The 26457-nt window shown below is 36.0% G+C and overlaps 3 protein-coding genes and 1 long non-coding RNA gene across 5 annotated transcripts in view; 1 reads left to right on the top strand and 3 right to left on the bottom strand.

The window, feature by feature from the left end:
• Positions 1–585: 585 nt before the first annotated feature.
• LOC132066276 (glycine-rich cell wall structural protein 1-like) lies at positions 586–15048 on the bottom strand. Its single transcript, XM_059459620.1, has 5 exons — positions 14978–15048; positions 14761–14922; positions 12250–12281; positions 908–2041; positions 586–846 (listed from the first exon to the last, which is right to left on the bottom strand). The coding sequence occupies exons 2-5, from the start codon at positions 14810–14812 to the stop codon at positions 586–588; spliced, it is 1479 nt and encodes a 492-aa protein (XP_059315603.1). The 5' UTR covers positions 14813–14922; positions 14978–15048.
• Positions 11198–26457, bottom strand: part of LOC132068195 (chitin-binding lectin 1-like) — a 25467-nt gene continuing 10207 nt past the window's right edge. Inside the window, exon 2 of one of the 2 annotated variants that reach the window (XR_009417331.1) lies at positions 11198–11257. The gene's annotated coding sequence lies outside the window, so the exon portion shown is untranslated. Of the gene's footprint in view, positions 11258–14322; positions 14341–26457 lie in introns of those variants that run through there. The other variant, XR_009417332.1, reaches the window with a different exon arrangement.
• The window catches only part of LOC132066275 (abscisic acid and environmental stress-inducible protein-like), a 21224-nt gene continuing 9821 nt past the window's right edge, over positions 15055–26457 (bottom strand). The window contains exons 2-4 of the mRNA XM_059459619.1: positions 15215–16601; positions 15149–15162; positions 15055–15066 (exon numbers count right to left, since the gene is read on the bottom strand). Coding sequence (XP_059315602.1) covers positions 15055–15066; positions 15149–15162; positions 15215–15917 — 729 coding nt within the window. The 5' untranslated portion in view covers positions 15918–16601. The remainder of the gene's footprint in view (positions 15067–15148; positions 15163–15214; positions 16602–26457) is intronic.
• Positions 22656–23460, top strand: LOC132068193 (uncharacterized). The gene is made up of 2 exons (XR_009417330.1): positions 22656–22865; positions 22989–23460. It is a non-coding gene; the product is annotated as an uncharacterized LOC132068193 (long non-coding RNA).

Raw genomic sequence — 26457 nt, 5'->3', positions numbered from 1 at the left:
CGTCTAGTAGAACTAATACATGGGCATTGTAAATGATGTTAGATTCCATGCTAGATGTGATTGGGGATTTGTGCACTTTGTAATTTTTAACGCTACCAGTGCTGTTTTACCATTTATAGAATATGATTACTTATCAAAAAAAAAAAAAAAAGAAAGCTGAAAAGACCAGAAATTGGGGTTTCAAAGCCATTTAGATTCCACTTACTAGAGTAGTGATTTTCGTGATCATGATCGTAATAGACAAGGTTAAATATAAATTACTGTATTAACAAAGGGACAATATTCACACAATGAGCAAACATTACAATTGCCGAAAAGAAAAGGCACTTTACAATCAAGTAGTGACAACATGACAGATTTTACATCTACCTTCTACTGCTATACCCTACTGTATTTCCTCTACTCTTTTTTTTTTTTTTTTTTTTTTTTTTTACCACATAGTGTAACATGAAACACACACGCGCGCACACGCACACTCACTCACACGCGCGCACAAGCACACTCACTCACACACACACACACGCGCACAAGCACACTCACACACACTCTCTCTCACGCACACGCGCACACAGGCAAACACATGCATCATAGGATTATGCAGCCATTCGTGTACTCATCACTTAAGACACTGTGATAGGGAGGAGGAACTGACGAGAACGCAGGTGGTGATGGTGGTGCCTGATTAAAATTGTCAAGCGGCATAAGAGGGGCTGATGGATTAGGACGACCACTAGACTGTTGTAGTGGTACCACAGATGGATCAAGAGTGTACATATTCTCCATTGGGTAAGAATAGTTGTTTCCGTTATTCGCATAATAAGAACCAGGACTAGTATAATTAACACCCTGACCACCAAATCTTGACGAAAACGCAGAATAAAGTCCACCACCAACCACCATCACTAACATGACCACCACCACCACCACTACCATAATCACCATGACCACCACCAACATTACCATGACCACCACCATAACTACCACCACTGTAACCACCACCACTACCATAACCACCACTACTACCATCACCACCACCACCACCGTAACCACCACCACCACCACCGTAACCACCACCACCACCGTAACCACCACCAATACCATAACCATAACCATTACTACCATGACCACCACCACCACTACCATGACCACCACCACCAGTACTATGACCAACACCACCATAACCGCCACTATTACCATGACCACCACCACCATTACCATGACCACCACCACTACCATAACCACCACTACTACCATGACCACCACCACCGTAACCACCACCACTACCATGACCGCCACCACCATTACCATAACCATAACCACTACTACCATGACCACCACCATAACCACCACCACCACTACCATAACCACCAACACCAGTACTATGACCACCACTACCATGACTACCACCACCACGACCATAACCACCACCACCAGTACTATGACCACCACCAATACTATGACCACCACTATATCCACCACCACCACCATGACCACCACCACCACCATAACCACCACCACCACTACCATGACCACCACTATTATGACCACCATTACTATAACCACCACCACTACCATGACCACCATCACTATCATGACCACCAACACTACCACCGTGTGAAATCACTTCCGATTGTGCAATCCGGGGGTTATTACTTGTTGATTCTCCTTGAAAAGTTAGCCTAGTGGTTACGGTCGTCTCCACAGTATGCAATCGTGGGATATCAGACAGCTGCCCCAGTTGCGTCACAATGTCCGAATTATTCATTGGATCATTCACTATTAATTGTTCACATGGCCAGAGTTGTGCTTCTGTCCCCCAGTTTTCAAGCTTTTTTAGGATTTTTGCAGAGTTTACAATGCCTGAGATGACTACTTTCCCAAGTTCTTGATCAATTTCCACTGAATGAACCCCCTTAATTTTTTGCAGTCGTTTTTTCAGTTTCACTCCACATATTTTGCAGTGTACATTCAGCTTGAGAGAAAGGGTGTTGGAAGAATTCAACATTGCTTTTGTGATCTCTATCAGCAAATATGTATAAACCTTCTTGTTTTTGCGTTTCTTCAAAAATAATCCTGGGGCAAAGAAAGGCACGAATATATAAGTAAGAAGAAGAGTGTTGATTTGCCGGATGGTGGTCAATTAACTAATAATTATTATCTCATAAAGTCACCTTTGTTCTTGTTTCCTTCAACAAAAAAAAAAAAAAAAAAAGTGACTTTCTGATACAATAACTACTACTGCATAGAACATAACCATAGTTGAGTTATTATCTAATAGAGAAATTAAAAAGGGAAAAAAATTTGTTTATCCCTTTCTCAAAATCTTCTATTTTCATACTCAGCCTTTTTATAAGAACAGCAGATTTTTTGATAACCAAAAGGATGTATACTAAGAACATCAGATTATGAAGCTTAACAATAAAATAGAGGACCATCATCAGGATTCTGCCATAACTGCTCACAATCAATATACAATACTCCCTCCGTCCCAATTTATGTGATATAGTTTCGGGCCGAGTTTAGAAATAAAGGAAACTTTTGAAGACAGTTATAAATCATCTGAACTTCCAAATAAACATAATTCACTTAGGTACCTAATCTTGGGATGGTGCCCATTGAACAGTTGGGGTTGCACAAATTATGCCTATTAAGCACATATTAAACAGTTTTAAACCAACCTAACTAGGCGGCTGAACGCTACTCGTCATTAATTAGCAAACCACACCAATAAAAGTTACATGTAACCCTCAAAGGCGGATCAAAGATTTAAAGTTTATGGGTTCCTTCAGCGATTTTGAGTTAATATACAATAAAAACTGAATTCAAAGTCAAGAGGATTCTTCAAATACATATACAGAGTTTAGGCAAAAACTATGGTATTTCCGTAAACCCTTAAGATACACTCTCTAGCTTCTATTGGTAACCACCTTCCCCAAAAAAAAGGGTCAAGATCTGAGATCTAAGGGCCCGTTTGGACATGATTTCAAATCAGTGGTTTGAAATCAGGTGATTGATGTTAAAAAAGTTTATTTGGGCAGGCAATTTGGATTTTTTTGTTTTATTTTTTTATCATGGAAAATGAAAACTATCAAAACTTACCTAGCTCTTATGTCTTATCAAATGACAATTGGATTTACCAAATAAGCATTTGGATTTGAAATTGAAGTTTTGCACAGATGTTATATAAACAGGCGTTGATTTCAAATCAAAACTTGAAATTGAGTCCCAAATCAAAACTTACTTAATATAGAAAGAGTCTTTTGGGACGGAGACAAAAGAAAGTAAGACACGAAATTGGAATGGAAGGAGTACTAAATAAACACAAACTTTTGAGGGGATATCCGCCGGAAATTGGGCTGTCATGGATTTTCCGATGGGAAGCCCGCCGGAAAATGTTTCCGGCGAGCCAATTTCCGATAGATTCCATCGGAAATACACACGTCATGTATTTCCGATCGAAGTCCGCCGTAGAAATGGCTCCGACGAGCCATTTTCCGACCGATTCCATCGGAAATTTCAGAAAATCGTTTTTTTAGTAGTGACACAACAAATTTTGCAGAGTCATATCCTTCTATCAGAAAATAACAATTCATTAATTTCTTATCTGTATACCAAACACAATAGATTTTTTCGTCGTCATATACTTTCTACGAGTAGTTATTTTCTACAATAGAGGCTAGAGCAAGATCTAACGACGTAACACATTAAAACAGATGAAAAACACAACATAATACTAATTAATAAGATCTGCAAATTATAAAAACACTAACAAAGTTTTGCAAGTGATATAATACTATTCATGAGTGGACGACATAATTAAGAGATCAAATTACTCGTAATTAAATTAGAAAGAAGCGAAGGTCGAAGCTTACCTGAAATTCGTGAATCGATGGATACAGAGGGGAGCTATATGAGGATGAAGAGAGAGCGCGCGCGCTTGGAATGAAGTTTCACTATTTGCTTACGGGCCTTTTATAGTGTATAAGTTGGTCACTGCTCATTATGAGACGAAATGACAAAAATGGTCCTGTGCTTATAGGGACGTGTTTCGACACTTTCGAGGACGGCGTAGTTGAAACTTCAAAATTTATCCCTTAAATATTACTTTATTATTACTATTACTTTACTTATATACTATTTAGAAGAGGCTAGAGCCTAGAGCACACAGGAGTTGGTCGACGTGTGCTAGCTAATCAAAGGGCATTTTCAGTATTACTTGATTTTCATGCCTTAAGTATATTGTACATAACTGCCTTATCACGTGTACTTTTTCATTCTTGGACATCAAAAGCAGCCCATATTTTGCTTTTGACATTGGTGTCAAGCGTCTCTTCAACTTCCTATGCTGTGGGGCCCATTTTCTTTTACTATTTTCATGCCTTTTGATTTTGAATTTTCTTTAACACCAGTGGACCCCATCTATTAATTTGGATCACAATGCATTTGTCCTTACGGTGTGTGCCTGACAACTTTTCCATAACTTGTCCATTTTAGTGATTCAATTTTTCATTTATTTCAAATGTTAATTACTTCATTACTAAAATTTTATTTACACAACATATTAAAGATGAAATAAGGAACTCAAAAACTATAATATTGTTGTTGTTCTTAATAATAATTTTACTAATGTTAAAAATATTTATCCGGTATTAATTTTAACACTTAATGAAATGATTTACTACCACACAAATATATAACGTCTCAAAGCATTTCAAAAAATCTTAAAAAAATATACTATAACACAAATTATAGAAACCGTGCTTCCACAACTTCTAGCTTTTCACACGTGACTTTCAAAAAAACATCATCAAATATGTTGAAAATTTCTTAAAATAGCATAGAGAAAAAATTGAATTAGTTTTGAAATGTTGATTAATTGTAACAAAGAAACATCGTAGAATATGTTGAAAAATTCTTATAATTGCATCGATAAAATTATAAATATATGTTGAGCCGTCTTTTGCCCCGTATCTAGTGCATTAAATAGTTTTGGATCCTTAAATTTGTCAAAATTAACACTTTTAGTTTCGATGTACGTTAAATTTGACGTAAAAAATGAGAAAATAAATTTAACCGTAAACATTAAGAAAGTTCTATCAAATTCTAAATATACAACAACATACATATTCAGTGTAATCCCCGCACGTGGGAGGCAGAGGATGACACAAGACCTTGGTCCCGACCTTCGTGGCAGAGATAGACCCTCGGCTCAAAAAAAAAAAAAAAAAAAATCGAAGCAAGATTGCAAGAAAATAAGATAATCAAAAAAACAAATATAAATCAAATGAAGTAGCAGACATAGTAAAACAAATAGAAAATGAAACTACACAAACTAATAATACTACAAATAAGGAGAAGCGAAGAGGAGGCAAGCCCCCTACCTCTCCCACATGAAATGCGACAACACTCGACTATCTATTAACCTTCACCCACATCAAATTCTAAACATGCAACACAAAAAAAATCTATACTAAAAAAATAGTAAAATTTACACTTCAAAATCTTACACCAGACTCTAAAAATAAATCAAAAATAGCAAAAATTATATTATACCCTTAAATATGAATTCTCGCTAAAAAAAAAAAAATCACAATTCTCATCAAACCTAACGAACATGGTCCGCTAATGAAGACTAGGAATTTGTCAAAGATAAAGGATCAATGTTTAATGGGTACTTAAGGGGGTAATTTTGAACCTACCCCAAAATGTGGGACTTCTTTCCATTTTCTCATCATGGGAGTCGGTTTATCCGTGGCGAAGTAACGGAGTTGGTGGTGTGGAGTTTTTTTTTTTTTTTTCCTTCCACTTGTGGTGTGGATTTCAGTCATACTATATGTAAGGTGGACCAGGCGGTCGGCTACATGAGTCGTTGGATACCAATCTTATTACACGTGTTCTTTTAAATTGAAGGGTTCAGATTTAATCTATCTGCTGAGCCTTTTTTGGGAACCAAAACAACTTCGTTCTTATATACTCACTCTATCTCAAATTATTTATCATGTGATTATTAAAAATAGTTATCTCAAATTATTTGTCATTTTAATAGTTCAAGGTACAAATAATTATTTTTTCCTCATTTTAATGAGAGATGATACATAAATAGAGTAAATATTTAATAAAGAGAGATTATAACTTAAATATAAATAAGGTTAAAATTAGTCAAATATCTCTTCTAATTAAAAATTTTTAAAGGATGTGTAAAACAAAAAAGTAACAAATAATTTAAGACGGAGGGAATGGCCTTTTTGGAAGGATATATTGTAATTGAATTTCAGTATATTATAGAGTTTTTGGACTACTTGTCTTGCTAAATAATTAATTAATCGGTATAAAAGAGCAGTAATTGAAGAATAGTAATTACATTCTTCAATTCCTTGCTTTTCAGCTATTTTTAGATGGATCCCTGATGAGAGACCTATGAACGCCCAAGTGAGAATTGATGATGTAAGTACGTGATTAGCAAATTTTTTTTTTTTTTAATTCTTTGCACTCTATCTCCTTCCTTTCAAATAAGTGAGGAACACCATGTCAAATAATTTCGCGTTTTGAGTTTTTTTTTTTTTTCTTTTTGAAAAAAATTATGCAAATTTTTACTAAAGAAAATATTTTTTACATTCACAAATATTCTTTCATTTAAAAAAAGGGAACGAGTCATGGATTCTATTATATTCATATGAGTTTGAAGATACTGAGCACTCTTTTTAATACTACTAATTATTTAATATTTTCTAAAGATATGTAGTAAACACTTAATAATAAATAAAATCCAATATTTCTTATATTCACATATTTTGCCTATCATGCTGGACTTGTATTTTGTGCAAAATACCTAGATGTTTTTGTTTCTTTGCGAGTTTATTAGCTGCAAACTGAATGACAGTTTGTGCTTATGGTCCCCTCGGCACTTGTAATTTTTTATTTAATAATATAAAGGTCACGCCATCATACGACGATCATTTTGTTAAAAAAAAAAAGTACACATTTTTAAACAACATGAGATGTTCAAAGGATAAGGCGTAAAGATGAGGTGTCAAAATGAAAAATAGAATAAAAAATTATCCCTTAAGTATGCATTAAATAGTTTTGGATCCTTAAATTTGTTAAAATTAACACTTTTAGTCTCGATCAAATATTTTAGAGGAAAATAACACTCTATGTCTATTTAGAGAAAATATTTTCCCCAAATGGCCTATATTTCTAATATTACTTGAAATGGTCCTTTTATACATTATTATACACTTTTATACAAGATTGATACATTGTCTAAAAGAACTATATAACGTTCGTATTGTCAATAAAAAAACACCTTGTTAAAAAAAAGTTATTTTATCGGATTTAAATTAAAAATATGACTACGTGGATGTAGTACATTATTGAAATTATCCCAATTTTTTACTCTCTATGTCCCAATTTATGTGATATACTTTCCTTTTAAGTATATACCAAAAAGAATGATATATTCAAATAATTTAATTTAAAAATTTTTTACTCTTAAATCTAAACGTATTTATAACCACACAAACATATACTTTTCTTTAGAACCATCGGTTTTCAAAGCTTTTCATTTCTTTCTCAAACTCGTGTCAATACAGTTAAATTATATCACATAATTGGGACGGGGGGGGGGGGTAGTAATTTGTGTCTGTTGAATTTGACGGAAAATGAGGGAAAAAAACTATATTATACACTAAAAAAGATATAGAAAAAAATAGCAAAAAAATATACCCTACTTTAAAAATAAATCAAAAATAGTAAAAATTAAAAAAATGCACCTCTAAATATGAGCTACCACTAATTTCTTTTATAGTTCTCGTCAAATATAACGGACATAGTTCGATAAATATTTGATCGAGAGTGAGGGAAACGCAAAAGACCATAAACCAAATCAATACATACTTAAAAGACGCTATCTTAGATCTACCACCAATTTTGTCGTTTTCTCATCATTAAAATATGTATCCTAGGCGAGTTTAACGGAGTTGGTGACGTGGAGTTCAAAGTCATAGTAGTATTATACGTGCGAGTTTAACGGAATTGGTGACGTGGAGTTCAAAGTCATAGTAGTATTATACGTAAGTTGGATTAGATGCCAATCTTATTACACGTATTCTTTTATATACGGTTCAGATTTAATTTATCTGCTCAACGGCAAAATAGTTTTAGCGATGCTTAATAAACTCATAGTGTATGTAGTTGGTACGTGACTATGTTTCTTGCTACCGAAGTACTAATTAACTAATCAAATCATCAGTTTATAGTCTTTATTTGCGAGCCAAATCCACTTTATTCTTTTAGAGTTTGTTTGGAAGAACCCATTATAATTAGGTTTCTATGTAATTAAAACAATTTTTTGTTCTTTATATGCATTTTCCTTTCATAATGTGCGCTTAAAATTACTTTTTGGAAAAATTAATTAAACACGCTTTCTATACTAACAAAAAAGCTTTTCAAATGTATTTAATCGCAAGTTTAGTTAAGATATCTGCGTGACAGTTGGTGATAACTGCAACTTTAAGTTTCTATTTATGTATTTCACTTAATTAATTATACCTAACATGAATAAACTCTCTAGAAAATTTAACAGTAAACACTCAATTTTTAGATTCAAAGTTTGTTCATGTGTCCTTCCAAAACCCGGGGTGGTGGGGGAGAGGGTGGTGGGTGGGGGGGGGGGGTGGTGATCACCCGAGCCAAATTTTTTATAGGCATACCCCTATTTTGTGTGTAAAACATGCATAAGTATGTTGCAATATGCTTCTTCAAAATAAGTGCCGTTTTAGTAAGATAGAAAAGTCTCAATGTCGAATTAAGAATTCAAGACAAAAAATAATAATAATTGTTTTCAACTATACTCTTATATTAAAGAACTATTTCTCCTTAGTAGTGTCCAATTCTTAAAAAAATATCTAATAAATATGAGTAACTTAGTAAACTATACCTTAATGTTTTTCTTAATTTTGTGAAATGAGCTAAAATAACACTTATTTTGGGACTGAGGGAGTAATAGTGTGTATTACACTTTCTATTTCTCAAGAGGAAGTGAGAATTAAAGGTGATTTTCAAATTCTCGTTTATTTCAAATATGTAAGAACATTTCTTTAAAATTAATTTCGTGTTTTACTAGCTTTTTTTCTACCGATAATCACAAATATTTACAACAACATACCCAGTGTAGTCTTACAAGTGGGGTAAGCACAAACATATTTATTATAGAAAAATAATTTCTAAACTCATATATATTCTTTTGTTATTTAAAAATGGAATGAGACATGAATTTTATTATATTCACATGAGCGGAAAGATACCAATTACTCTTTACAATATTAGTTATCAATTTATAATTATTAAATCCTTTTTAAAATCTGTACTCTAAATATCTAATAATCAATAAAATCTAATATTTCTTATGAGCCAACATATTTGTCCACATGAAAGTTTATTTACTTGTCCATCTAAAGAAATTGTTTAATTTTTATTGTTAACTCTGTGAAAACTATCTTATGCTGCCCCAATAAATACATAATATTCTATGGAACGACAACATTGGAAGCGAATTGATGGTTTTTTTTTTTAATAAATAAAGCACAAACACCGGGATACTACCACACCGGCACGGGGATTTTAATAAATGCTGATTGGCTATCTCGAACTTTCATCTGATGCAGAAGGCTGATTCCCCTCGTATCTCTTCCCCTCATTTCTCCTTCCCCTACCCATAATTTTACTCACATGCACACAAGAAGAAAATGAGTTCAAGAATGAAGTTGTATATATTGGCAGACTTTGCACATAAGAATCTGGTGAAGATTATTGGCTGCTGCATTTAAGGGAAAGGGAAAAAATGTGATCCATGAGCACTTGCAAACAAGAGTCTTGATTCATTTATATTTGGTACAACTTCTCCATCCAATATTGTGCATCTTGAACAAAGATTGCATTTTCAGTAAACTGACGCTTGTTGTGTTAGGATCAAGCGCTTACCATCATCCAAAAGCTATAATTGATAATGATGACACAACTTTATTTCTTAACCAAATCCATCAGATCAGCGTCATGTTCGACTGTGAGCCTTACACGAGCCATCTTCTGCCCATCATTCGGGGCTCGCCATAGATAGATGTTGGTGTTACCCAACAATACCATCTCAATACCTATCACACGCAATATGTTGTTCCTAGAAAGCGAACCTGTAAGTTTTTGTTTTGATACCACTTGTTGGGATCAAGCTACTTACCATCACACCAAAAGTTATAGCTGATAGCGAGGACACAACTTTATTTCTTAACCAAATTCATCAAGCAAGCGACATGTTCGACCATGATTCTAACCCGCCCCATCCCCAGCCCATCACTTGGGACACGCCATAGGCGGGATGTTGGCGTTACCCAATATATAAGAGTACCTCACTGATCTTCTTCCCATTTCTAATGCCCCATCAAGCAGGAAAAATACAGGTAATGAGAAAACTAAGAAGCCCAATTACTACTACCCTTGCTTTATGTAGGAAGTCACATTTTTACCCCTCTATTTCTCCAGAGGCATAGTATCCCTCGGATCAGTTATTTATCATCTAAATAATAATAGTTCAGTGAATTTTAAACCATTACTCCAGCTAAATAATTTAATGATAGGACTTATAAAGAATCTCAAGCAAATACAGGATGGAATTAGGCAAAGGGATTATCATGTGGAGTCGACGTCACACTACGGGCATTATGGTACTAGAGAAATAGACAACAACTATCTCGAGAGGATTTAATAGACTAAATTTAACTACAGTATCAAATTACCCTGAGAATCGCTCTATACTTCAAAATACGCAAAAGGAAATTGATCTAAAATAGAAATTAAATACATTATTTTGATAATGCAGGAATGGACTTATTAAAAATTATATAAAGGCTTCTCTGATGCATAATCCACAAATTCATACTATCTGATACTTGCAAGGAAAAACGAACAATAATGAAACAAAATCTGCCAATAATAAACAATATTCGTAGATTAATATCGTTTGCAATTGACACCCTATCAAATACTCAAATGCGAGACGGAAAGAGGGAACTCACAGCAAGAACCAAGAAATTCTCAAACATGCACACAGGAATTAGCTGAAAGGACCAGAAATTGAGGTATCAACTTTCAAAGAAGCCATTTAGATTCCAGCTTTTCGTGATCATGATCGTAAATCGTAATAGACAAGGTTGAAAATCAATTACTGTACTAGCAAAGGGACAATATTCACACAACGAGCAAACTTTACAATCGCCAAAAAAGAAAAGGCACTTCACAATCGAAGTAGTGACAAAGCACAGATTTTACATAAACTACTACTACTATACTTTCCTGTATTCCTCTACCCCATGTGTTTTTTTTTTTTACTTTTTTTTGTCCAAAATTGTACCTTTACCACATAGTATAACATGAAACACACACACACACACATCATTTGGTTGCAGCCATTCCCGTTCTCGTCACTTTAAGACACTGTAGTAGGAAGGAGGCACACGAGGGCACAGGTGGTGCCTGATGAATATAGTCACGCGGCATAAGAGGGGCTGATGGACTAGAACAATCACCTGACAATGGTGGTGGTATCACAAGTGGACCAGGAATGTAGCTATTCTCCATTGGCGGCGGTGCAACGGTAAGGATGGTTGTTTCTGTTATTCGCACAAGAAGAACTAAAACTAGTATTACCACCATGGCAACCACAGCATGAAAAAGTAGCAGAACAAAGTCGACCACCACCACAATTACCATGACCACTACCACCACTACATTACCACCACGTGGAAGCATGACCACCACCAACATAACCACCACCACCACCACCATGTGGAAGCACTATCAATTGTGTAACCCTGGGGCTATTACTTGTTGATTCTCCTTGGAAAGTTATCTTAGTGGTTTTGGTCACCTCCACAGTATGCAATCCTGAGACATCAAACAGCTTCCCCAGTTGCACCATAATGTCCGAATCATTCAACGGATCATTCACTTTTAATTGCTCATATGGCCAGAGCTCTACTTCTCTCCCACTCTTTTAAGCTTGCTTAGGATTTTTCCAGATTTTACTTTGCCGCAGATGACTACTTTCCCAAGTTTTTGATCAATTTTCACTGAACGAACCCCCTTAAAATTTAGCAGCTCTTTTTCCAATTTCACTCCACAATCCTTGCAGTGCACTTTCGTCTCGAAAGAATTCGACATTGTTTTTGTGATTCTATCAGCAAATATGTATAAAACCTTCTCGTTTTTGCGTTTCTTCAAAAATAATCCTGAAAGAAAGGCAAGAATAAACAGTTTAGAACAGCATATCCCTGACTGAAATATTATCCAGCAGAGAAATTACAGAAAAAAGAATTGTCATTCCCATTCTCAATATCCTCTATTTTCTTTATTGGTTAACTTCATACTGAACTTCCTTTCTAAGAAAATCTTATGAACCTTAACAATAAGATAGAGGACCATCATCTGGATTGTGCCATAACACCTCAAAATCAATACAGTACTTCACTTTAATTTTCGATCAAATACATAGACAACCCTGAACTTTCAAAACGTTTCGTTAGGTACCTCATCTTCTATTTGGGTCTATTGAACAGTTTATGTTGCACAAAATGTGCCTATTTAGCACATTGACAGTTCTAAAGCAACCTATAAGTGCCGCAATACTACTTGCTATTGAGCAACCTATGAGTATAAAAAATAAATGTAGTCCCTAGAGGCGGATCCAGGATTTAAAGTTTATGGATTCCTACAGCGACCTCAAGGTGATATTCTATAATAACTGCGTTCAAAGTCAAATATATAAAGATATTTAATGGATTATTTAATGCATATATAGAGTTTAGGCAAAAATTATTGTGTTACCGTGAACCCCTAAGTTACTCTCTCTAGCTTCTACTAGTAACCTCCCCTTCCCCAAAAAGAAGATCAAGATCTGAGATCTAAGAAAATCATAATATAAAACTTAACAATTAGATAGATATAGGAGCATCTGGCTTGGGCAACAACAAGTCAGAATCAATACTATCTTTTTTTTTCCTTCAAGTATTTACCGCAACAAAATCAACAAGTCATTCTTCTCTCCATTTTTACATATACAGTGATAAAATTCTCAGAAGAGAAGTGTAAGCAGAAAAGCAGAAAGATCAATCGCGAAAACTGCAACTATAACTAGTAGTCCCTCTGCCCCGATTTATGTGGCAGACTTTCCTTTTTAGTCTGTCCCAAAAATAATGTCACCTTCCTATATCAAGAAACAATTTAAACTTCATGAGATAATTTACAGCCACACAATTATCTAAGGCTTATTTTGGACCACAAACAAGTCTTCCTTTTCTATCTTAAACCCGTGCCAAGTTAAATGGTGCCACATAAATTGGGACGGAGGCGTACTATATAGTAAGTACTAACAAATGAGATTTATAGTTACAAATACTATAAAATAAACATAAACTGGAAATTAGCTCGTCATGGATTTCCGATGAAAAGTCCACTGGAAACATTTTTCCGCCGAGCCAATTTCCGACGATCATATAGATTTTCGTCCTCAAATTCTTCTACCGGTTTGTGGGAATACACTGCATATGTTGTTGTTGTATCTTCTTCTACCGGTTGTTATTTTCTACACTAAAGCGAGATCTAACGATATTATAGATCAAAACAGATGAAAACACAACACAATGAGATCTAGTCTTGACACAACAAATTTTGCAGGTGCTATTCTTCTACTCAAAAGTAGACCTCATAATTAACGGATCAATCTCCTCTTAATTAAATTAAAAAGGATCAAAGTTCGAAGGGCTTACCAGAGATGCTTGAATCGATCGATATATACCGAGGAAGCTATGAGGATGAAAGAGAAGACAGAGAGAGTACGGAGGGCCCTTTATATATACTTTCTTAGTAGAGACAATGACGTAGGCATGGCCGGTCACTGCTGATAATCATTAAGAGAGGAAGTGACAAAAATGGTCCTGCACAATGGTCGGGTCTTCGAAGACGTCCAGGTAAGTTGAAAGTTGAAAGTGCACGGGCTACACCCGTCTAGTAGAACTAATACATGGGCATTGTAAATGATGCTAGATGTGACTGGGGCTTTGTGCACTTTGTAATTTTTAACGCACCAGTGCTGTTTTACCATTTATAGAATATCATTACTTATACAAAAAAAAAAAAAAAAAAAAATAGCTGAAAGGACCAGAAATTGGGGTTTCAAAAAAGCCACTTAGATTCCACTTATTAGAATAGTGCTTTATCATGATCGTAATAGACGAGGCTAAATATAAATTACTGTATTAACAAAGGGACAATATTCACACAATGAGCAAACTTTACAATTGCCGAAAAAGAAAAGGCACTTTACAATGGAAGTAGTGACAACACCACAATTGTTACATGAACTACTACTGTCTACTGCTATACTCTTCTGTATTTCCTCTACCCTTGTTTATTTTTTTTCTTTTTATTTGTCCAAAATTGGACCTTTACCACATAGTATAACATGAAACACACACACACACGCATACCCACACACACGCGCGCACACGCATACCCACACACGCACGCGCACGCGCACACCCACACACACACGCACGCACACGCATCATAGGATTATACAGCCATTCGCGTACTCGTCACTTAAGACACTGTAATAGGGAGGAGGCACTGATGAGAGCGCAGGTGGTGATGGTGGTACATGATTAAAATTGTCAAGCGGCATAAGAAGGGCTGATGGATTAGGACGACTACTTGACTGCTGTAGTGGTACAACAGGTGGATCAAGAGTGTACATATTCTCCATTGGGTAAGTATAGTCATTTCCGTTATTCGCATAATAAGAACCAGGATAATTAACACAGTGACCACCAAATCTCGATGAGGACGCAGAATAAAGTCCACCACAACCGACGACTACCACCATAACCACCATGACCACCACCACCACAACCACCATAACCACCACTACCATGACCATCACCACCACCACCATAACCACCACCACTACCATGACCACCATCAATACCATGACTACCACGACCACCATCAATACCATGACTACCACCACCACCACTACCATAACCACCACCACTACCACGACCACCACCACCACCACCATCACCATAACCACCACCAATACCATGACCACCACAACTATAACCACCACCACCACCACCACTTCCATAACCACCACCACTATCATGACCACCACGACCACGACCACCACCATTACCATGACCACCACCATAACAACCACCACCACCACCACTAAAATGACCACCGCCATAACCACTAGTACCATGACCATAACCACCACCACCATTACTATGACCGCCACTACCATAACCACCACCATAACCACCACCACCACGACCACCACCACCACCACCATAACCACTGCCAACACTACCATAACCACCACCACTATTATGACCACCACCACCACTACCATGACCATAACCATCACCACTACCATGACTGCCACCACCACTGCCATGACCACTACCACCACCACCATGTGAAATCACTTCCGATTGTGCAATCCGGGGGTTATTACTTGTTGATTCTCCTTGAAAAGTTAGCCTAGTGGTTACGGTCGTCTCCACAATATGCAATCGTGGGATGTGAGACCGCTGCCCCAGTTGCGTCACAATGTCTGAATTATTCATTGGATCATTCACTATTAATTGTTCACATGGCCAGAGTTGTGCTTTTGTCCCCCACTTTTCAAGCTCTTTTAGGATTTTTGCAGAGTTTACAATGCCTGAGATGACTACTTTCCCAAGTTCTTGATCAATTTCCACGGAATGAACCCCCTTAATTTTTTGCAGCCATTTTTTCAGTTTCACTCCACATATTTTGCAGTGTACATTCAGCTTGAGAGAAAAGGTGTTGGAAGAACTCGACATTGTTTTTGTGATCTCTATCAGCAAATATGTATAAACCTTCTTGTTTTTGCGTTTCTTCAAAAATAATCCTGCGGCAAAGAAAGGCACGAATATATAGCTGAGAAGAACAGTGTGGATTTCTCAGATGGTCACTCAACTAATAATTATTATCTCAGAAAGTCACCTTTGTTCTTGATTCCAATTTCCTTCAACAAAAGAAAGTGACTTGCTGATATAATAACTACTAATTTGAGTGACCATCTAAGAAATCAACTCGCATAGAACATAATCATAGTTGAGTTATTATCTAATGGAGAAATTAAAAAGGGAAAAAAATTGTTTATCCCTTTCTCAAAATCTTCTATTTTCATACCAGCCTTTTTATAAGAACATCAGATATTTTGATAACCAAAAGGAGGTATACCAAGAACATAAGATTATGAAGCTTAACAATAAGATAGAGGAACATCATATGGATTCTGCCATAACTGCTCACAATCAATATACAATACTCCCTCCGTCCCAATTTATGTGATATAGTTTGACTGGGCACGGAGTTTACGCAATAAAGGAAGACTTTTGAATCTTGTGATCTAAAACAAGCCAAAGATATTTGTGTAGTTATAAATCATCTCGTTAAGCGTAAAAGGTAAAGTTTAAAGTTAAATTGTTGCCAAATAAGGACACGTATTCTTTTTGGACGAACTAAAAGGAAAGTTTATCACACAACTTGGGACATAGAGAGTAATTCATTTTGTTTTTCGGCCAAATAAATAGACGGCCCTGAACTTCCAAACAAATTCACTTAGGTACCTCACCTTGGCATGGTGTCTATTGAACAGTTGGTGTTGCACAAAATGTGCCTATTAAGCACATATTAAACAGTTCTAAACCAACCTAGCTAGGCGGCTGAATGCTACTCGTAATTAATTTAGCAACACCAATAAAAAATACATGTATCCCTCAAAGGCAGATCAAATATTTAAAGTTTATGGGTTCCTTCAGCGATTTTGAGTTAATATATAATAATAACTTAATTCACAGTTAGTGGATTTTTAAAATACATATACAGAGTCTAGGCAAAAACTATAGTATTTCCGTAAACCCTTAAGATACACTCTCTAGCTTCTACTGGTAACCCCCTTCCCCAAAAAAAGGGTCAAGATCTGAGATCTAAGGGCCCGTTTGGACATGATTTCAAATCAGTGGTTTGAAATCAGGTGATTTGAAGTTAAAAAAAATTATTTGGACAGGCAATTTGGATTTTTTTGTTGTATTTTTTTTCTCATAAACATGGAAACTTCACAACTTGCGAAAACTATCAAAACTTCCCAAACTCTTACACAATCTTACCAAATGAGCAATTGGATTTGAAATTCAAATTGGACTTTTGCATAGATGTTATATAAACAGATGCTGATTTCAAATCAAAACTTGAAATTGGAGTCCCAAATCAAAACTTACTTAATATAGAAAGAGTCACTCTTTTTGGGACAGACCAAGAAGGAAAGTAAGACAGTTAAATTGAGATTCAAGAAGTACTAAATAAACACAAACGTCCAAGGGGATGTCCGCCGGAAATTGGCTTGTCATGGATTTTCCGATGGAAAGTCTGCCGGAAAATGCTCCCGGCAATCCAATTTCCGACTGCTTCCATCGGAAATTTCAGAAAATCGTGTTTTTAGTAGCGACACAACAAATTTTGCAGCTGAAAACACACAACACAATGAGATCTAGTCTTAACACAGAAAATTTTGCGGCATAATTAACCGATCAAATTCTTCGTAATTAAATTAAAAAAAAAAAAGAAGAAGCAAAGTTTTGAAGCTTACTGGAAATGCTGGAATCATGATATATATAACACGCCGAGAGAGCTGCGAGATTGAAAGACGAGAGAGTGTGTGTGTGTGTGTGTGAGAGAGAGAGAGAGAGAGAGGGAGAGCGCTTTATATAGGAGTGGGTCAATTGCCACGTCGAAATCACGAATCTAGGAAGGGCATTCTTGTAAATATATCTATTTTGTAGTTTAATTTTTTACGTCTTTCAATGTTTAGACATTTGACTTCTCCCCTATTCATCCCAACGTCCCATATTCTAGAAAGTTCTGGCTCCAAGCTCTAAACATCAATGCAGGCTAAAAATTTGTGTGAAGCTTTTGGTCTCTGTGTTGACGACCCACTGCAAATTTGACACCTCATTTTTCACTTCTAAATTTCTCTTGTTTTTCATTCTTAATATTCCTGCTACTTTTCTCACTTCCATTTTCACTTATTACGTTCCTTACATCCTCTTTGCAAAATTGTTGGACTCTTTTCGCTTTAAAGTGGTCGCGCTTGTAGATGAGACCTCGCTAAATTCATTCCTTCATTACTCTTCTGTTTAATTTTTTGGCTGAAGTGGTCCTGAACATGACACATTTTTGTACTTTAGTCCCTGAACTATTAACGCTCTTAAAACATTCCTAATCTTGGCCAATTCAATTTAAATTCACCCTGTGTTAGGACACCTCAGCAACGTAAATTCACGCGCTGTTCACTTGGCATTTTCTTACTGTGCCATGTGACAACACGGGGTGAATTTAAACTCAGTTGATCAAGATTAGGGGTGTTTTTAAGGGGTCAATAGTTAAGACTAAAAAAGTCTGGCGCTTAAGTTTCAAGGGTGTTTTAGCCATTTCAGCCTAATTTTTTTCTATGTTGTCTGATGCAAGTGAATGAATGGTTTATGTGATGGGTCACTTCGGTGAGCTTCTGTTTTGATTATCTTTTTGTCTTTTCTTTTTTCAATTGGTTTGACATTTCCTTCAAATTTGCAATTTTGTTTGGTATTTGGATTGTAGCCATGCTGCTTGACTGAACTTTAGCTCTCTTGGTTGTTGACATTACTAGTATATTGTTCTCATCATTCTTTTCGTCTTCCCCTTTTTACGTATAAAATTAAAATAATTTGTTCTTGACATGGGCTTTTGTTGGTTTTTGACGAAAGATGAGATATCGGGAAGGAGCAAAAAGAGGCTTCTTATCCCAAAAATCTATTCATTTGCGGGAGAAATTACATTGCAGTAATTTATTTTTTAATAATATATTTATCCTTTAGGATGTGTTTATCATATTTAATGTTGGTCATGTGCTGTTGTTGTTTCATAACAGTTGTGTATTCTATGTTCATAAATTAATAAATTTATCTCTTGATAGAGAGCCTTAAAACTATAATCTATTTAGATTTTTTAGAGTAGACTTTAACATTGCTCTAAATATAGAGAGGACAAGTTTAGCATTTTCATGTAGTCCAAAAATGCTTTTATTTAATCTTTTCAGATTGCCTACACTGAATAATTTGGTATCCACAATGTTTGAAGAAAACAATAGCAAATACTCTGCCTAGATATTCCAACCTTTACTCCAGCCTTTTTTCTTGTACCGAATCGTAGTAGTACCCAGTGTGGCCACCGTTCTCTTTATTAGGTTACTTTTGTTCATAAAAAGAAAAGATTACCCAAACTTTGTTGTGGAAAAAGACTAGAGCTTTCCATTGGTGTGTGATGAGTTTTCATGTGGATTAAATACATGTATAAAAGTGAGGTAAATGTTCTTCTATGACTTCTTTACTTGGTTGGGACTTTAGGGGCTGAAAGTCGATGATTTTTCATATAAGTGAAATGGAGCATTATGCTAATCCATTCATAATTTGGTTATTGAATGGTGCAGTAAAAGAAGAAGGAAACCATCGGTTCATTCTAGCAGATTCTAAAAGAAATGCAATGAGCTTACAGAGGTGGTTTGTGAATCGCTTCTTGTTTATAACGTGTGCACCAAGAAAGGTCGGGCCGTAAACCCTCGCACACTAGACCTTTATATTTCATCTCTCTCTAAATACTTATTGATGAAATTATTATACCATGTCGAATAACTTGCATATAGACATATATTAAGTAGGTACTAATCATGAAAGGAGATATAAAAGGGTCGATGGATTGCGATTGTTACAGTGGACACATATTCCATCTCTTTTGTTAACTTTCTTAAAGGATTTTTACACATTCCTCCATTTGATTCAACCAAAAGAGTATTGGGATTATGATTTCATCGTTTGATCGCGAGAAGTCGTTGATTTACCGATTTGTTTAGTTTATGCATGAATATTTTTAAGACTCTGCAGATCAATTTAATGTTTTCCCGCTGTTGATTTGTCGTATGATGAGCAGGATGATTACAACATGATAGGAAAATTAAGAGAGGAGTATACAACGGCTTTCAGCGAATACACTTCAGTAATGATGAAAAATGCATCATAAAATCCTTAGGCCAGTGAGAAGAGAAAGGTTGGTCTTTTCTTTCTTTGCTTTGTAATATTTTTGTAATCAATGATTGTGTTATCATCTTCTACTGCGAAATCAGCTTCTTAGAGTTGACAAGTTACTCATTGTGGGTTGTGGAACTTTATAGTCATTGTACAACTCTTTATGCAGCTTGAAGATTGTAGATAAAAAAATTGGGAGAAGTATTCAAAACACACTCCAACTTTGGCCAAAATTGCTATAACACACTCCACTGATGTGGAGTCCTATGACCCCCCCGGACTATTTTTTGTGTATTATCGAGGGTATTATGGGTGACGTGGAAAAAAAGTGAGTCCCTCAATATTGGGTATTATTGAGTCCACGTCACCAATAATACCCTCAATAATACACAAAAAAATAGTCCAGGGGGGTCATAGGACTCCCGCAAAGCTCAGAGTGTGTTATAGCAATTTCGGCCAAAGTTAGAGTGTGTTTTGAACACTTTTTCATACAGTTGTACAAAAAAAAAAAAAATGAAAATATACTTTTGTTTCATTTGCCTGTAGAGGTCAGAATCAGCTAGATATATGGGAAATGAAGAATGTTTTTAGGTTTCAAAGTCATCATGGTCTATAATTTAAGACTGAAACCAAAAAGAAGATGAAATGGACATGAGGACAATAAAAATATTTAAGGGGTTCTTTTCGGCCATAATGACATTACCTTTTAGTGGTGTCTTAAAAGTGCAATCAGTGGTGTGTTGCTAATCATGCTATAAATGATCTAATATAGTAGTTTTGATAGTTATATTCAAGCTTACCTCCTGTTTGGTTCTAGGTATATTTTTGTACTTAGTTTACTTCTTTCATGTTACCAGATGCTTTAGAGTTGAGCTTTAGAGTTGAGCGGTTGCACAAAAAGTCAATGCCTATCGTCCTAAAGAGACCTCTTGTTCTAATCTTGGATAAGATTCAACATTTCTATAGCTTGTTGATCGCCTATCACAAGTTTGTTGATCTATTATGATCTGAGAAATCATTTGATTGATTATTTGTCAGGCGAATCTATCCAAGATTCCATTGTGAATGCAGACTTTAAACATAGTAATAGTAAATCACGATGGTGGAATTCGAAGAGATTTCAAAGAGATGTTTATCTTTCTTGGTTTCGGAGAAATCATGGTGTTTCATCGTAGGAGTGATGTGTTTCTTTAGGAGTTTAATGTACTTATAGTTATACTATTTAGAACACTGTTTTAACTTTTTTAAATCCCATAAAGCAGACTATACGAGGCCGTACGGTGAACGATTTTAAGCCTTCTGAGCATGCAGATGCTCGCACCTCGCACTATAGAGCCATAGAGAGCCTATGCAGAAAGTCCCAAACTTGCAATGTATGTTGCTGGAGAATTATGCAAAGCTAATTATGGTTTTGCTGGTAATATCGTTTTTAAGTAAATTTTGTTAATTTCAGAAATTGGGGTATAATTTTACATGTATGATTTCAGTGAGTAAAATGAATTCATTCGATTACGTGATTGTATATGCTATGGATACTTCATTACTCTATTGTGTACTACTCTGTATTATACTAATAAAGTTAAGAGACATGTTTGTTTAAATCATGATATAATTGCCTTACCGTAGGTTTTTCCTCGTTTTCCGCCTCTTGCATTAGCTTCTTTAGTTATGTGCATGTAACATTTGGTCACTTTTATATTTTATCGTAAAGGCTTGCGGAACGATAGTTTTCAAAAGGGCTGCATCTTCCTAGAATATTCTATGTTGCAAGTACATTCTTATAATTTGTGTTGCTTCATATCTATTTGACTAGAGAGAGAGCAGGAAAAAAATGAGCAATCTTCATTACTTTGGATCAGTTCTATCTACGGTAACATTGAATAAAGCACAAGAACAGAAACAACTGTAATTGCTTACAATGATACTGTTTGCAATCCTTTCTTCAACCTCGCTAGAATTTAACATGCTAATGCTATCACTTCATTGCTTAGGATCAATTTTTATCTCCCCTATTAATTTTGCTACTTCCTTGCTACAGGTGAAGATTTTAAAATTTTGATTTTTGCAAAAATGAGACGCTTCTTCTATTTGGACGGAGCTCCTCCTCAACATGCTGGACTCCTGGGTTGGCTACTATATTAGTAGGAACACCGGAAAATGAACAATCTAACTATTGTATATTTATGGTACTAATGGAAGCATGGTCAAGACTACAATTGTACAACTTTGTTATGCAAATGAGTGTATATAGTATGAAACAAAATATTTAATCAGTTTGATGATACTTTCTTTTTTGAGATAATCTTATTGACAATTAAAATAACTTTGTAATAACTATATAATAAGTGTGAGTTGAGTAGAACGACGAAAGATACTTCGGTAATACTATTGTTTGTTAGGGGCATTTTGGTTCTTCGTTATCAATTTTTTTATTTCCCTTCTTGATGACACGTATTCTATTTGTGGGTACACGTATCCCTTCTTGCTTTCATTTTGCCATTTTGTTCCGTCGCTGTCCCTCCGTTTCCACTTCGCTTATTCACAAAAAAATTGGTTCAATTTCTGTCAGAAAGAAGCACAGCTTTCTTCCTTGTGCTTCATCGGATTCTTCTCCCGCTTGTTAAAGAAGAAAAACTTACATTGGCTTCAATTTTCTTGCTTACCAAACCAGTAATCGGTACCTATTTCAGTAGTGAATGTAGTTTTTAGAAAAAATACGGGGTTAACTTTGTTTCATACTCACAGTCCCGAAGAATTAATGGTTATGGTGCATCCGCCTCTATTTATTTGCAGGCAAGAGGTGTCATTATGTCTTGGAACGTGCCTAATTCCGCATCCCAACAAGGTAAGTAGTAATGCATATTGTCCTCTGACTTGTTCTCTTTCTCGATTGTTTTCATTGAACTTTATAGTATCCTGGCAGTGTTTTGTGTTTTCCGATGTAGTGGTGCTTGTTGTGCAAATAGCACCCCAATGGAAAATTGGGTAGGGCACGACCCTCCAATTCTCAATCTCCACCTCCACTGACAGCACAATCGTGGTCAAGTGGTAGTAGAATTGCATCTGCCCCTCCTTTGCCATCCGATTATTTTCAGGGACCACCATCTCCACCATCATCATCCCCGCAAATGCTTAACACCTATTACAGTGCCTTAAGTGTCGAGAATACAAATGGCTGCATAATCCAATGATTGCTGTCATATGTGTGCGTGTGTGTGTGTTTGCTTCATGTCAATGTGTAATTAAGGTACAATTGTTACAAAAAGACCCAAACAAACCAAAAAGAGAATGCAAAGGAAAAACAAAAAGGTAGGGAAATACGGAAAAGTAGTACCCCTACCATTTCATATAAGATCAGTGATGTGATATATCTGTTGGTCAACTGCTCTTGTAACTACTTCGTAAAGTTTGCCCATTGTTGTGTAAATATTCTTGTTTTGTAAAACTTGAAGGGTATCTATTACGATCATGATCAGGAAGCACTATTCTAGTGTTCGTAAACTATGGATATTACAAATATCAACATTAGAATTTGTCAATGGAAAGACCAAAATCACAATTTTTGAGGTGATTTAGCCCCAAACTTTTACAAAACAAGGGCTATACCAGGGGCAGCCTGGAAGGATGGTCTACTTAAAATTGTCAAATTCTAAATGATCACTCGTGCAACATTTTGTGGTTCATTTTTCCTTTTGAGTTGAGTGGCTTCCTGAAAGATTCGACATAGATACATGTCCTTGATCAGTCCCATTGATGTATGAAAGCTATTTAAATGTCATCTCTTGTAATGTCAAAATACTACTCTCAGAAGATTTGTTCTACGAGCTTCAATAGCCCTTAGGAGAGCTCGTTCACTGAACCTTGGGCGTCTTACTACATCAGGTTCAACTTTCAACACCTTCTCAATCAACCTTTAGGTTTCACAGCATGGATGGCAATCACTAATCAGGTTTAAGTAACAGTCATATTACAAAAGTTTGAACGTGAAAAATGTCAATGGCAGGTTTACTTTTAACACACAAGAATTTGGCAACCTCAGGAGGAATATTTCTGTCCAGTTCACAAACATAATTGAAAATTAACAAAAATTCCGCTGTTTTCTTCCATTAATTCTATATGAGCAAACTTTGTTTTTAAAAGTAACAGGCAATCTGCAGTACCGTTGGAACTGTTATTTCAAAGCCAAGAATTAAAAGCAAACACAATCTTATTATTTCTAGTTATCATCCTGCTAAATAAAAGTACTGAAAGCAAGCACAATATAAGATCTAAAAAATGCTCTGGAGAAGAACTCAGCTTTCAACTTATAATAAATTTATTTCAGACAAATATTGTCCAGGCTTTTGGTATGATAAGTGGTCAACCCTGGGGCCTATATACAAGAAACTTCAGGCTGGAGTCACTGTTAAAAATATGCCGGTTAAAGATGTGCTTATAAATGGTAGATGGAACTGGAACCTTGTCCAGAACCATCTGCCAATACAAGAGCAGGTTGCTATCAACAAGATGAGATTGATGTTGAACACTGAAGAGCATGATAAGCCCATTTGGGCACCTAAAACAGCAGGACAGTTTACTGTGGCCTCTGCATGGGAATTATGCAGACAAAAGGGTAACATTAATACTAGTTTTGTTAAAGTTTGGCATAACGATATTCCTTTCAAAATGTCCTCCTTAACCTGGAGAGCTATTATTAATAGGTTACCAACTGATGCTAAAGTTGCTAGATTAGGTATTCCTACGTCTCCTAGGTGCTACTGTTGTAATAACACTAACAATGCTACATCATTAGAAAATGCAGCACATATATTTTATGCAGTTGAACATGTTAGAATTATATGGAGGCATTTTGCTAGACCTATTGGGATTGAACACAACAACATGAAGAACTTGATACAAAAGTGGTGGGGCAAGAGAGTACTCAATCCAGTTGCTGCTGACATTAGAAGGGTGCTACCACCTCTCATATGCTGGGAACTTTGGAGAAGCAGATGCAACTACAAATATGACCTAACAAAACCCTCTGTATACAGATCCAAAAAACACATCACTGACACCCTTTACCTTACTTTGCAGGGACACTTTGGAAGAGTCAAATTGGAAAATTCTTGGGAAAGCATTAGCAGGATCTTTGATGTTACCATCAGCCATAGGACTGCTACAAGAGTCAAATGGATGAGACCACCTCAAGAGGTTGCAAAACTAAACACTGATGGATCTTGTTTGAATGGGGTGTGGCGGAGGAGGAATAATAAGAGACTCAAGAGGGCAAATCATCATGGCTTTCACTACAAACCTTGGAGAAGGAACCATCAACTGGGCAGAAGCTACGGTTATGCTACATGGATTAGAACTCTGCATCCAAAGAGGAATAACCAAGTGATTGGAGAAACTAACTCTATGCTCCTTGCTAAAGCCATCATTGATAATTGGAACATCCCTGCGAGAATGTATACCACTGTATAGAAAATCCAGAAGAGAGTTGAAAAGCATGGTTTTATCATCAAGCACTGCCTCAGAGAAGCAAATCAACATGCTAACAAGCTTGCTTCATTAAGTCACATAACAGATGTGAACCATGTATTCAACTGTCTTACTAACCTCCCTAGACAAGTTAGAGGCCTTGTAAATCTTGACAGAATGGAATTGGCCACCTTTAGATCAAAAAGAATAAAAGATGACATCCTAGTTTTTGAACCTCCTTAGATAGTTAGTCAGTAGTCCCACACTGGCTTTTGTATAGGCCCACTATTTGCTATGTGCTTTTCAAGCACCAAATGCCAGTTCAAATTATTTTTTAAAAAACAGAGTCATGTTTCATGTGATTTCAGTAATTACCTCAAAGCCAAGTCTTAATTAACTGATAGTACTGAGAAACTGCTTGATAAGAGCCTAAAATTGATGCTAACTTCAAATGAGAACTCAAAACATAGAAATGTCGGGAAAAAATGTAAGCCGTGAATGATGAAGCATTACTTATTTCCTCAAAAGTGACAAAGAAGTATGATTTTACCTTTAGAGGAGTGGAGAGTGGGGCTTTAGTTGAGCTTGTCCTGAATTGGCTTCCATGGCGGGCAGGACTCTAAAACTGTCTCCTGCTGCCCCAACATATGCATAATGTTCTGTGGAATTATAACATTGGAAGGGCTGTGATGTTTGTAAATAAATAAAGCGCAACCTCTGGGACGCTACCACACAAGAAAAAAGGATAGCCCGGTGCACTAAGCTCCAGCTATGCGCGGGGTCCGGGGAAAGGAACCCC

The sequence above is a fragment of the Lycium ferocissimum genome, chromosome 8, assembly GCF_029784015.1.
Source record: "Lycium ferocissimum isolate CSIRO_LF1 chromosome 8, AGI_CSIRO_Lferr_CH_V1, whole genome shotgun sequence".
NCBI lineage: Eukaryota > Viridiplantae > Streptophyta > Magnoliopsida > Solanales > Solanaceae > Lycium > Lycium ferocissimum.
The sequence above is the reverse complement of the archived record's forward strand: the minus strand, read 5'-3'. Positions and strand labels throughout refer to the sequence as shown.

Coding starts and splice junctions, on each gene's coding strand:
- LOC132066276 (XM_059459620.1), bottom strand. CDS start 14,812: ATGGAGAATATGTACACTCTTGATCCACCTGTTGTACCACTACAGCAG. Junction 12,282..14,760: donor TGTACCACTACAGCAGTCAA/GTAGTCGTCCTA, acceptor CCTTTCTTTCAG/GATTATTTTTGAAGAAACGC. Junction 2,042..12,249: donor AGAAACGCAAAAACGAGAAG/GTTTTATACATA, acceptor AAAAACAAGAAG/GTTTATACATATTTGCTGAT.